This window comes from Saccopteryx bilineata, chromosome 5 (genome assembly GCF_036850765.1).
Source record: "Saccopteryx bilineata isolate mSacBil1 chromosome 5, mSacBil1_pri_phased_curated, whole genome shotgun sequence".
Lineage (NCBI taxonomy): Eukaryota > Metazoa > Chordata > Mammalia > Chiroptera > Emballonuridae > Saccopteryx > Saccopteryx bilineata.
In genome coordinates this window covers 75,525,956-75,539,008 of record NC_089494.1, presented here as the reverse complement: position 1 = coordinate 75,539,008, position 13,053 = coordinate 75,525,956, and the positions used below count along the sequence as shown (strand labels likewise).

Here is a 13,053-nt window from a genome sequence, read left to right as displayed (position 1 = left end):
TTCAGTTTGAATAAAATGCATTATACTGAAGCAAAATAATTAGAATTGCAGTTTACCTAATAATTGCTGCTCATTGCTTTCAAGGGATTAGACCCCTAACCCCATTTTTAATGGCAGTGGAAATATGTCACCCTATCATAGCATGAGTAGTGTTAAAATGAATGATTTTTATATTTTTCATTTATCGACAAGATAACTGTTTGTTTTCTGTTTTTCATCTCACGAACAAATGATGCCAAGTGAAATGTTTGGCTGCCTTTGAGTTCATGAAGAAATTAAATGATATATTTTCTTTGAATATGTGGGCAAATTATTTTATTATTTTCCTTAAATTAACCCTTGGTTATCAAATAGATTAGTCATATACAAATAGGTTTAAGTGACTGAATTAAACTCCTAAAATATTAGATCATATTAAAAGTTTATTTTGTTTGTTTATCTATTGGCTCATTTGTTGGTTTCATTTTTATATTCCACATATGACTCTAATTGTATGGTCTTTGACTTTTTCTGTCTGATTTATTGCACTTAACATGATATTATCAAGATTCATTCATGCTCTCAATGGCAGTATGTTACAGACATAGACAACAGTATGATGGTTAGGAGAGGGAAAGAGGATTAGAGAGACCAATAAAGAATAAAGGGGCTCAAATATACAGTGACACAAGGAGTTTTGACTTTGGGTGATAAATACACAATGCAAAATACAGATGGTATATTATAAAATTGTACACTTATAACCTATATAATTTTATTTTATTAACCAATGTCACCCCAATAAATTTAATTTAAAGGTTAGAAATAAAGAAGAGAAAATACTTTGAACTTCTAACCTTAAAAATGCTATTATTAATTTTAATCATATTGTTATTTATTTATTTATTTTTAAGTGAGAGGAGGGGAGATAGAGAGACAGACTCCCACATGTGCCCTGACTGGGATCCATCTCTTAACCCCTGTCTGGGGCTGATGCTCAAATCAACTGAGCCACTGTCTGTGAGAGGTGAAGAAAGGAAGAAAGAGAAGATGGAAGAAAAGAAAAGCAAATAATTGCTTCTCATGTGTGCCCTGACTGGGGATCGAACCTGGGATGTCTGCATGCCAGGCTGGCACTCTATTCACTGAACCAAGTAGCAAGGGCCACATTGTTACTTTTTTTTAACAGACATTTTGTGAACAAATATTTTCATCTCTGAAAAAAAGTGTATTTTCTGAAATGAAGAGAATGTATAATACTATAGTTAAATCTCCCTTTCCTCATTTTACAGAGAAATGATGAAGAGGCGGTTGTGGATAGGGGTGGAACTCGTTCTATTCTCAAAACACACTTTGAGAAAGAAGATTTAGAAGGTAAGATATTTTCCCCGCTTGGTTTAGCTATTCCTATCTTGGTTTCAAAGAGAAATGTGAAATATGTCACAATGTGGAGAATTGCAAAAGCTGACAACAGAGTAACGCTGGTGGTAGTGGGTGGTGGATAGGATTGCTTTGATGCAGTCTGGAATACCAACAGGCAGACCAGAAAACTGTCAGACATTCATCCAGCAGACCGCTACTGAACCCTCTACTATATTCCAGGCGCTGTGTTGTGTGCCAGTCTTTCAGTATTCACTGTTTCAGAGACTTACAATCAAGTGGAGAATGAAAAGACAACAAAATGATATCAGACCCGCAAATGTGGTGCTACGTGAGAGGGGAGACCAGGACAGGAGGGACCACTAACCTAGCCTGTGTTGTCAGAGTCGCTGTCACTGGAAGAGAGTTAAAGACAACTGTATTCTTGTTTGCCTCAGACATCTGTGAGAGGGAGCAGTGCTCGAGACATCATTTGTTTGCATTCTTTTCAATAAGAAGAAGGTCAGACACTTCAACAGAGAGGCAATATGGTGTAGTAGTAGTTCTGAAACCAAATAGTGCTAGTTTCAAATACTAGTTCTGCCTTATTTGCTATGGAAGCTTCAGCTTGTTAATTAACTTCTCTGCACCTTTGTTTTCTCAATTGTTAAAATAAAGATAACAATGATAAAGATAATATATTTCCTAAAGTTTTTATAAGAATTAAAGGAGAAATATTTAGAATAGTACCTGACTTAAGAGTTATGTAAATGTTGTCAATTATCATTACATCACAATTTAATGTATATACATTATTAGTTCATTTTAATTTTTTTACCAGAAATTATTACAAGTGAGATACAAGGTATATGGTATTTTTTTACCTTTTGGTTGGAAAGTGAAGTTCAGGTAATCTTCAGTAAAACTAATCAGAAGTAGCTCCTAATAACCCATTACAGCTGAGAAATAAGGTTTTATTCCCCTTAAGAATTGTAATATAACCACTTAAATTGCAGTTAAATGAATTGTTCTTAGGTTTTGTCTTTAGCTACAACAATTAAATAACAGAAGAATTAATATAATACTTAGAGACAACTTTCAATAATTATACCCACTGTGTGCCTGACATTCTTGCTGCACAGCAAATACCCAGGTCTGGAAAGGTTACACTTATGACATATATGTAGTGATTTGCTATGCTATCCATATTCATTACACAAATGAAAGGGAACACAAACGTGAAAAGTCTAAACTGATTTTGGCTAATAAGATAATTATTTCTTGCATTTGAAATGCCTATATCAGTTTTTTTTTCAGCAGTAGATTTACCTTCCTACTCGTGTTATGATGTAAGCTATCCTTGTATTTACTTACCACACATGAGAAAACCTAATATACAAGTAAACTAAGAAATTAGCCTAAAAATATACTCAATTCCAAGGAAAAGCTACCTTGGGTTTAAAGACTACAATGAATCAGCCACACACAGATATTTGTAAGTTACCAGTTAATAATTTACAAATAATTATAGTGGAACACTGAAAGATATTTTCAGATGGAAAATACATAACAGAAAAATAACATTTAATAAGATTATTTTAATTTTCATGTGAACATGTGTTACATTACATTTTATTTTATTGGGCATAGTTAGGAAATATGAGTGACAATACTTATTAAAAGTGATTTCTGATTGGCAATGTATAATTCATAAACCAGATTTTGTTCTTTATATTGATGTCTATAGTGGATATTTTAATCCCAGAAGTGAATAATTATGATTCACTGGTGATTGAAATTAAAATCACAGAATGCAAGTATAAGGTTACATTTTAGACTTTTGAAGGAAAATAGGAAAAACTTTATTTGTATTGACTCTCTAGATATTTCTTCTGATCCCAAATCATTCTAAGAAGATACACGTCCCAGCATTTGAGGATGCTATGGAGGATATTGCTGGGAATCACACAAAGAATGAATCTATTAGTGTTTCCTGGATTAATTACTCTGAATCAGAAACTAATGTAGGGGCAATGTGTTGGATGGTGTGAGTTAGAAAAAATCAACTGGCAGCATAGGAGAGAATGGCAAGTGGGAGGCTGCCAGTTAGAAAGGCAGCATTACAAACAGTAATGGTGCTGGTTGTTTCTCCTTTTGTGTAATCCCAAGAAAAGAAAAGAGGTCTAGTTTTTTTTTAATTTATTTTTATTGTTTTTTTAGATAAAATAGAACTGAGAATTGCTATTGAAGACAAGCACATTTTATAAAAAAATCTTCCTCCAATTAAAATTTTATTTATCTATTTTTTCTATGTTTATTGAGATATAATGGATATATAACTGTGTAAATTTAAGGTGTACAATATGATGATTTGACACACATGTTTATTGAAAAATAATTACCGTGATAAGGTTACGTAACGCATCCGTAACTTCACATACCCTTTTTTATGTGTGGTGAACACGTTAAGATCTACTTTTTTAACAGCAATCAAATAATGTTATACAGTGTTGTTAACTATAACCATGCTGTACAATAGCTCTCCACAACATACTTATTTTATAACTGGAAGTTTGTACATTTGGCCAATATCTCACCATTTATTTCCCCCACCCTACCAGCCTGTGGCAACCACAATTTCAATTAAAATTTTAAACTTGGAAATTACTATTTTTCAGAATTGAATATATACTTAGTGTAGCATCCACCGGGTATGAGAACAAACGTCGGAGACTTGCAGGAGTATAGATGTTTCTTTATTGGCCAGTTTAACCTGCGCAGGGGCGAATTCCCTGATGTCCCAAGACACCGTGCTCACAAGGAGCTGCAAATGGGAATCTCCCCTGGCACTTACAGCTAGGTCCTTATATATCCTAAGTAAGCAAGCATTATACAGAAGCAGATGTGGCAGTTACCTATTCGCTAAGGGGGGCGCACACAGCATAGCAACAGGGGCTGGGTCTAGCTCATTGGCGAATTTCAAACATAAACTTCTGATAAGGGTCTTTAACCAATGGAATGCAAACATTTGTCTTCCTTTGTTCTCAGCCTTACAGGGTCCCTATCATTACCTCCCTGTCTCTGCTCCTACACTCTGGCAATCCCAGCACACTTTCCTTAATCTAACATTTTGATCTTTTCTTGGTCCTTACACTTAGCTTGTAGAAATACCAGGTGGTTAAAAATATCTATAAAGTTTCAGGTGAAATATGTTTAATGGAAAATGATTATCTGACCAATATCAACAGCTTGGTGTATATTAGAATATTTGTACATACTATACATTCTGATGAATGATATGTCAAATATATATTTTTTCTTCTAAATCTATTTATTCTTTTGTTTTACATATATCTTGTATTTTTCCTCCCTCTTCTCTTATTACATAAAATTAAGAGCATATAATTTTACTAGATTCTCTTCACTTCCTATTTTTCTACATCATGTAGACAGTGAATTCTTTGACTCTCTGCTCATCCCTTCCTTTTTATTCCTGTTGCCTCTGCTCTAATTCTTTCCCTTTCTGTTTGCTGTGTGCTATGTCTTTCCCACAGTCCACTCTCCTTGATATTGCTAATGCTCTTTCTGAGCATACTTCTGCTTCCCATGGTAAAATGTTAGCAGCATCGCATCCCTATAACGAGACATACAGGATTCTGAGTAGAGCAAAAATTGTTGAGGTTAACCAATTTTTGTTTTTGGTCCCCCATGTTCTTGTGAGATAATACTGTTTAAAGTATAAGATTATAAAAGGAGTGATGCATTAATACCCTTGAAATTCTTTCTTGCACTTGATCTTTAGCACAAATGTAGTGGATACAATGGCCAGATACAATATACAATGCTCAGTTCCATTTGAATTTTAGATAAACAATAAGTAACTTTTTAGTAGAGGTATGCTATTTAAAAATTTTAAATTACCTTTAGCCAGAGGGTGCTGCCTCTTGCCTATGGGCATACTGAAATCAATTCATGGTTAGTGAAGGAGTTGAAGGGCCTCCCCTCCCCCCAGACTCCATTTGGTATAACTCTGAAGGGTTTTCTCAACTTCAGAGTCTCCTGTGGAATCAGCTCAGGGCTTTACTGCAACTGAACCATAATTTGTCTTCTTTTGCTCCCCAATGCTGCTGCTCATATTTCCTAACAGATGTTATTGCTGACAAGTCTCTTTAACAAACCCCCTGAACAATCTTCAGTCTGTTTCCCAAGGAAGCTGGCCCACTTACTGGTCATTTCCCTGGTCCCTCAGCAGTACTAATGGACATATTTGGTAAAGGGCAGGACCTTCACATTGGTTTCATAGCCTGTGGGTTGAGATCTGTGGTAGTGATTGAGAAGGCTCTGAAACTCCTTGCCTTGGCCATGATAGGAAATGAAAATTAGTATTGCATCTGATGAGAAATGGCAGAAATTAGTGTCATTTTTAAGGACATAAAGTATGTAGCAATTTGGCCACAGAAACTTGTCAAATCCTCGAGGAGGTAATGGACTTGAAAAAATCAGCCAAGTGGTGGCATCAATTGCAGTTGCTGTATCAGATGTAGAATCTTTGTTAGAGCAGGTTAACATGGCTTTAGGTGCATGATTTGCAGCTGTTGTTCTGGCAATTTCAGTTTTTATAACTATCAAGAAGCAGCACCAGAAATAAACATTTGCTTGTAAAGTACAATATATATTTGTGGTCTTGCTCCAGGGTTGTGTTAACTCTCCTTTCTTGTGTTATATTGCAGTACAAAAAAGGATTTGGACTGAGTGAATGTTCTGCAGAACACATTGGTTCACTATATTGATTGAAAGAATAAGAATTCAAGTGTGTTGGACAACTTGAAAAGATGGGTGCATTCCAGAGTCTGTTTTCTAGAAAATCTGATTAAAGGATGGAAGAGTGTACAATCCTATACTGAGCCAGAAATTCCAGGGTGGATAGATGGATAGATGGGTGGGGTCAGTTTCCACATTGGCCCAATAAAAATAACCAAGTGCTTCTACGTTACACCTCTCTCTTCATTGTTCATCCTTGTGCAGCTTTTCTAAGAATGGATGCTTGCACTTAAAAAAAATCAATGAATATTTTATTAGAGATATGACCATTGTTGTATTTTCTGCAGACATGAAAGTAAATTCATGACAAGTCACTAAAAATAGCACACCCTATTAATAATTAGGTGATAGTAAAGAGGAAGGTATTTTGTAGCTAAAGATGGATGCTATTATTTAGCTATTTTGACTGAACTGATCAATTTTCAATCAAGGTTGATATTGTCAAACAATATACAAGTAAACTACATTGTTCTTTTTTCTAAAATAAAAATCCCACAACTTTATATTGTGGTAAAAATGCATAAGATAGAATTGACCATCTTAACTATTTCTGAGTATATAGGTCAGTAGTTTGTTTGTTTGTTTATTTATTTATTTTAATTATGTGAGAGGCAGGGAGGCAAAGAGACACTCCTGCATGCTTCTCGATCAGGATCCACTCAGCAAACCCCATCTTAGGGCTGATGTTCGGCCCCTCTGAGACTGTGGCTCTGTTGCTTGGCAACTGAGCTATTTTAGCACTTGAGGCAGTCCATGGAGCCATCCTCACCTTCTGGGGCCAACTTGCTCATTTGAGCCATGGCTGCAGGAAAGGAAGAGTAAGGGAGGATGGGGGGTGCGGAGAAGCAGATGATCATTTCTCCTGTATGCCCTGACAGAGAATAAAACCCGGGACTTCCCACCCTGTGTCCACACTCTACCACTGAGCCAACCGGCCAGGGCCATAGTTCTGTAGTTTTAAGTATATTCACATTATTGTGTAACCAATCTTCAGAACCTTTTCATTTTGGAATACTGAAACTCTATACACATTAAACACTACTCCCCATTTCCTGCTCCTCCTACCCCTTAGCAACTACCATTCTACTTTCTGTTTCTGTGAATCTGACTACTCTACATACCTTATATAAATGAATCATGTAGTATTTGCCTTTTTGTGACTGACTTATTGTATTTAGCATAATGTCCTCAAAGTTTATCTATGCTGCACATTGTGCTAGAGTTTTCTTCCTTTTTAAGGCTGAGCAGTATTCTATTGTATGTGTATAATATATATATGGTCTACCGGAAAGTTATGTCCGTTTTTGGAATAAAACAAAATACAAATTTTTCTTACCATCAATAAACTTTATTAAATAATATAATTGCCATTATTATTAATGATTTCTTGCCAGTATGAGGGCAATTTGTATATCCCATTTTTGAAAAATGTTTTTATCTTTTGATGCGAAAAATTGAACCAGTGCTTGTTTGATATCTTCTTCATTTTTGAATTTTTTGCCCTTCAAAAAATTTTGTAAGGTCAAAAACAAGTGATAGTCAGAGGGTGCTAAGTCCAGGGAATATGGTGGATGCGACAGACATGCTTCTGTAGCATTTCTTCCATGTTGAAATTCATTAAAATTACAGTGGTGTAAATGAACTTTATCAGTAGCCATGGGTATACTATGGCTTCACACACAAGACTAACTTGAATCAACTTTGTTTTAGTTAATTTGCTACGTCAGTATATATACATTAAGTGATAAAAATAGAGAGGCACACATGCGCCATGTGCTTATGTGTCGAAACTTGTGATAGAAACAGACAGAACTTTCCGGTAGACCATATATATATATATATATATATATATATATATATATATACACTATAAACACTATATATATAGTGTTTATTTATCTGTGATGGACATGGCTGCTTCTGCCTCTTGGCTATTGTGAATAGTGCTGTGGTGAACATGAATGTGCTCTTAAAGATCCTGCTTTCAGTTCTTTTGAATATATACCCACAAGTGGGATTGCTGGATTATAGGGTAATTCTATTTATGACTTTTAGAGTAACTGCCATACTGTTTTTCACAGCAGATAAACAATTTTACATTCCCACCAACAGTGCACAAGGGCTCCATCACCTCCATATCCTCAACCACACTTTGCAATTTTCTGGGTTTTTTTTTTCATAGTAGCCATCTTAATGAGTGTGAGGTAGTATCTCATTGTGGTTATTATTTGCATTTTCCTGATAATTAGTTATGTTGAGCTACTTCCCATATGCATATTGGCCATTTGTTTATCATCTATGGAAAAACCTGTGTTCAAGTTTTTGCTTATTGTTAAATTTTTTTGTTTGTTTCTATTGATTTGTAAAAGTATTTTATATATTCTAGATAGTAACCATGTATGATTTGCAGATATTTTCTTCCATTCTGTAGGTTGCTTTTTCAAACTATTGATTGTGTCTGTTGATATACAGAAAATTTTACTTTTGATGTAGGCAGTTTGTCTAGTTTTACTTTTGTTGCCTGTGAGTTTTGTGTCATATCTAGGAAATCTTTGCCAAATCTAATGTCATAATACATTTTCCTATGTTTCCTTCTGATTTATAGTTTTGGGTCTTAATATTTAGGTCTTCGATGCATTTTGAGTTAATTTCTGTATCTAGTGTAGAATGCTTACACTTTTACTCTTCATATTCCTTTGTTGCCTAACACTATACCTGTTATAGCTTACAGTCCTCCCCACAGGTTTTTTTCCCTTAAATAATTGATATGTAAAAAACCTATTTGATGACTAGTATTTTCAATTCTTAGAAAGTATTATTAACAAAACTTACTATATTTTAAGTCAGAAAACATAGAAAAGGAAAATTATTAAAGACTTTTTGTTCAAAACTATACCAAAATGATGTCTTCTCTTTGCTTCCATTTATTAGTGATTTTCTTCCACAAAGAAATAGAAGGCTAGTTCTGCCCATACATTGCAGTTACCAGAACCCTCTTGGCAGAATAATTATTTTCCTCCTCCTATCTTTTCTTGTGTCATATGCCGTGTTACTGCGGCATATTTTTTTTCTTTGATTATAAGTTCGTTGAGGGACAAATATTCACCTCACATGTATTTATTATGTTCTCCCATGATATCCAGCACTTTAAAACTAGATAAGTGCCAACATGTATTGCATTGAATTTCATTTCTATATAATTCAATCATATGTCACTAATTATGTAAGAAATTAAATGTATATAATGTAATTAGGTGCATAATTAACATTCGTCAAATATTTAATTTCCTTTCAAGCACTTAACATGTAAACATAGTAGTAGTTTATAATTATGTTTCACTTATTAAGATAAATATAGTCACGTTTTATTGTTATTCAAGAATTCATAAATTTAAAACTTTAACAGAAAAGTTAAACTAATCTTTAAATCTAGGCCTACAAATGAAATAAATATGACATTTTCTTTATCATAGGTTGCTTTTAGCAGATAATAAAGTCAAGGATTTAATAGAGAAAATTATATGCCTGTCTTGATATTCTTTTGCTCCTTCCATTTGAGGAAACAAAAGCTAGTTTACTAGTCTTTTTCTTTGGGGACCACTTAGTGTATAATGGATGCAATGTTCAGAGAAAATGTAATTAAAACACCTGGCACAAAGCTATCATACAACGTAATTCTGATTTATCAATGGTAACACCCTCCTATATCTTCATTTCACCCAGTGCATTCCTGAACGCTTAAGAGAACTGAAATGGTTTTCTAACCTATAATCATTGCAATGTCCAAAGTGTTTCCAAAAAAAAACAAACAAAAAAAAAAACAAAGATAAAAAAAGCGCTGATCCTATACAAGGGAGTCCTTAGGTTATGACAGTATCAACATATGACTTTTGGAGTTTATGATGCTCACTCCCATAAAAACTTGAAAAAAACTGAGACGTGAGTGTTTCAGCTTATGCTGTCAGCATTGTACTTACAGACTATGCGGGCAAACTAGTTTGGTTGTGTGCGGCGGGAGAATGTGCAGTAACACGGTATGTGAGTGAGGGAGTTGGCGTTCCTCAGTACACTTACCTACGCCATTTTAGACTGTTTAAAGTGCAAGTGTTCCATTTGTGTTAGGCTAGTGTGTTTTAACTTACACCAAAATCTGGGTTACATCACTGTCATAGGAATGGAACTGTGTTGTAACCTGAGGACCCTCTCTAGTCTATTTTTTTCGTGGGTAACCAAAGTATAAGAACCAAATAAAAGAATATTCTCTTAAAGTCTTTAATCATGGAATTTGCTTTTATTCCTAAAATTAACTCTCAGGGGAGTTATACATTATTTACATATTTCTTCATTTTAATTGTTTCACATAATTTTTGTATGTCACATCAATTTTTTGATGCATAATTTATTCATGATATTTTAAAAATCTTAAGTGAGTGATAGCTTGATAATTATAGTCTGCTTTTACAGAATATCATAATTCTAAGTTGATTTGAAAGATCTAAAGTATTTTTCTAAATTTGCACATAGTTTATTAGAACATTTGTAAGTAGTTATAGATGTGTTAGCATGAAGATAGTAACAAATTCTATTGTTTAGAAGTTATTAAAATTATATAAATTCAGTTAGAAAAATCCAAGAAATATAAAAAAGTGTAAGAAGGCAAACAAAACAAAAAACCCAAATCGTACCACCTAGAAATAATACAATTAATATGTGAGCATCTGTCCTTGATTTGTTTTCCTTATTCTTCACATTCTCCCTGGTTGATACACTTCCTAGAATGTTTCTTCCACCTATAAATACTATTGGAATCCATATGGACTCCCAGATCTATCCTGTGGACCTTCATAGAATAAATATACCTAAGGTAGATACACTGAAGAGGATGAATATGACCAAAGCAGAGGTCATCTCATACAAATATTGGTTGAGCACATTGCTAAGAAAATAGCAATGTAAGTGACCGCTAACATAAAGTATTTAAAAGATTGTTATATATAAGAGAAATAGACTATTATTTTATGTTACATTGAAATAGAAGAATTTTGTATGAAGAAAAACTGTTGTTTAAAATTTCCCTATTAAATATGACTACTTAGAAATATTTAGTTTTAGAAATGTTGTGTTAACTTGAACTCTTGTTAACTTCACATGTTAAAACGAGAGGTTCCAGCCTGACCTGTGGTGGTGCAGTGGACAAAGCGTCGTCCTGGAAATGCTGAGATTGCTGGTTCTAAAACTTGGGCTTGCCTGGTCAGGGCACATATAGGAGTTGATGCTTTCTGCTCTTACCCTCTTCTCTCTCTCTCTAAAAATGAATAAAGGCTTAAAAAATTTAAAAGAAAAATGAGAGATTTCAGTTAGGTGATCACTGAAGATATTTCCATCTCCAAAGTCTCTGATCTTTAAAAGAACTTTTAGAGTATGCTTTAAATATAAATTTTTTGTTAACTTTGATTAAATATCTTGAAGTTTTTCAGTTTTCTGACTGACTAGAAAAGTTCATTAGTTTTAAATTTGAAAAGGACTGCTCACTCTGTATAAATGAAGGTTTAAAAAAATGTTCTATACATTATTCATGGTTATTGAAAACCACAGAAACTTACTCTCTTATCTTTTTTGAAGAAGACATTTGAAGTAGAGTAGGCTGTGGTTAAAAAAAAAATCAAATATAAACTTTTTTAACCAAAAAGTTATGCCTTTATCATCTTGAGATATAAAATTAGGTCATATTTGGTTAGCATTTCAAATATAATTAACTCAGAGGCACTACCTGCCTGGCAGTATTCTGGATGTCTACGGTATTTCTCCAGGAACCCCGCCCCCCAAGTTTCCCTAGGGTTACTTTGACAGGTGATTGAATCATACTTTAATGTCTCTAACCTGATGCTAATCCTCAAGAAATGAATTGGACTTCAGACTCATTCATTCATTCATTCTTCCAGATCTCTATTGAGTGCCTATTATTAAGTGCCAGACACTATTCCAGGTACCAATAATACAACAGTGAAAAAATAAAAGATGAAAATATGGGCCTTATACACTAGACTTGCCCCTCAACTTTGATCTCAACAAACAGTTAATACTGGACAGCCTAGCCTATTACTGTAGTTTCAGCTTCTTCTGCCACCAGGTAGAGGTCTGGTGGCATCCAAGGAGTTGGGGTAATGCAGGTTGCACTAGAGTTATGTGACGACCCACTATTATTTGGTGCAACGCCCTATCCACTAAAGCTCTTGATCTTTCATAATTTATCTATACAATGTTGTCCAGCTGAACCTCTTCACCTGGCTTGAGCCTTAAGTGTTAAACTTCTTAGTGACCTAAGTTTTTCATTTCCCTTATTGTAATGAGACACATGTGTCTCCTTTCTCACTGAAGGTAAGTTCTTTAGTACCAAAGTGATCATCAGAAAGGCTTTAGCATCAGTCGTTTGATGGTCATAGGTCCAGCAGTGTATGTGCACACAACCTTTGTAATCTAGTGGCTGCGTTTTGGGAGGTGGGCCAGACTCCTTTCGCAGTGGGGTGTTTCCTGCAGATGGGGATGGAAGTGGAAGAATGTTATCTCTTCCTGCTTGTCTTCATAAACCATACTCCAGAAATGGTTTAGTGACTTTAACTCTGGAAGCAATGGGATTTGGGTTTAGCTTCTCTTTTTCCTGATAGACTCTTTGGGTTCTCTGTAAATCTGAGGATGAAAATGGATGCAGGAGCGAGGATGCCCCTAATTTTACTTCCCAACATCTTAGCTCTATGCTTGTCCTTTTCCTTGCCCAAAATGATTATTTTATATTCTTTACTCAGAAGTGGGTACTTACACAGCCTCCACAAAATTGCAGAAATGTGCAAGTGGATTTTCTAGAACATGCAGTCAACCTTATTAAAGTAAATGAAT

The 13,053-nt window shown here is 34.5% G+C and overlaps 1 protein-coding gene across 6 annotated transcripts in view; it reads left to right on the top strand.

The window, feature by feature from the left end:
* Nucleotides 1-13,053, top strand: part of SLC4A10 (solute carrier family 4 member 10) — a 330,272-nt gene that overhangs the window by 138,540 nt on the left and 178,679 nt on the right. For all 6 annotated transcript variants that reach the window (XM_066279000.1, XM_066279003.1, XM_066278999.1 and 3 more), the window contains exon 2: nucleotides 1,272-1,353. In XM_066279000.1, the coding sequence (XP_066135097.1) occupies nucleotides 1,272-1,353 (82 nt within the window). The remainder of the gene's footprint in view (nucleotides 1-1,271; nucleotides 1,354-13,053) is intronic.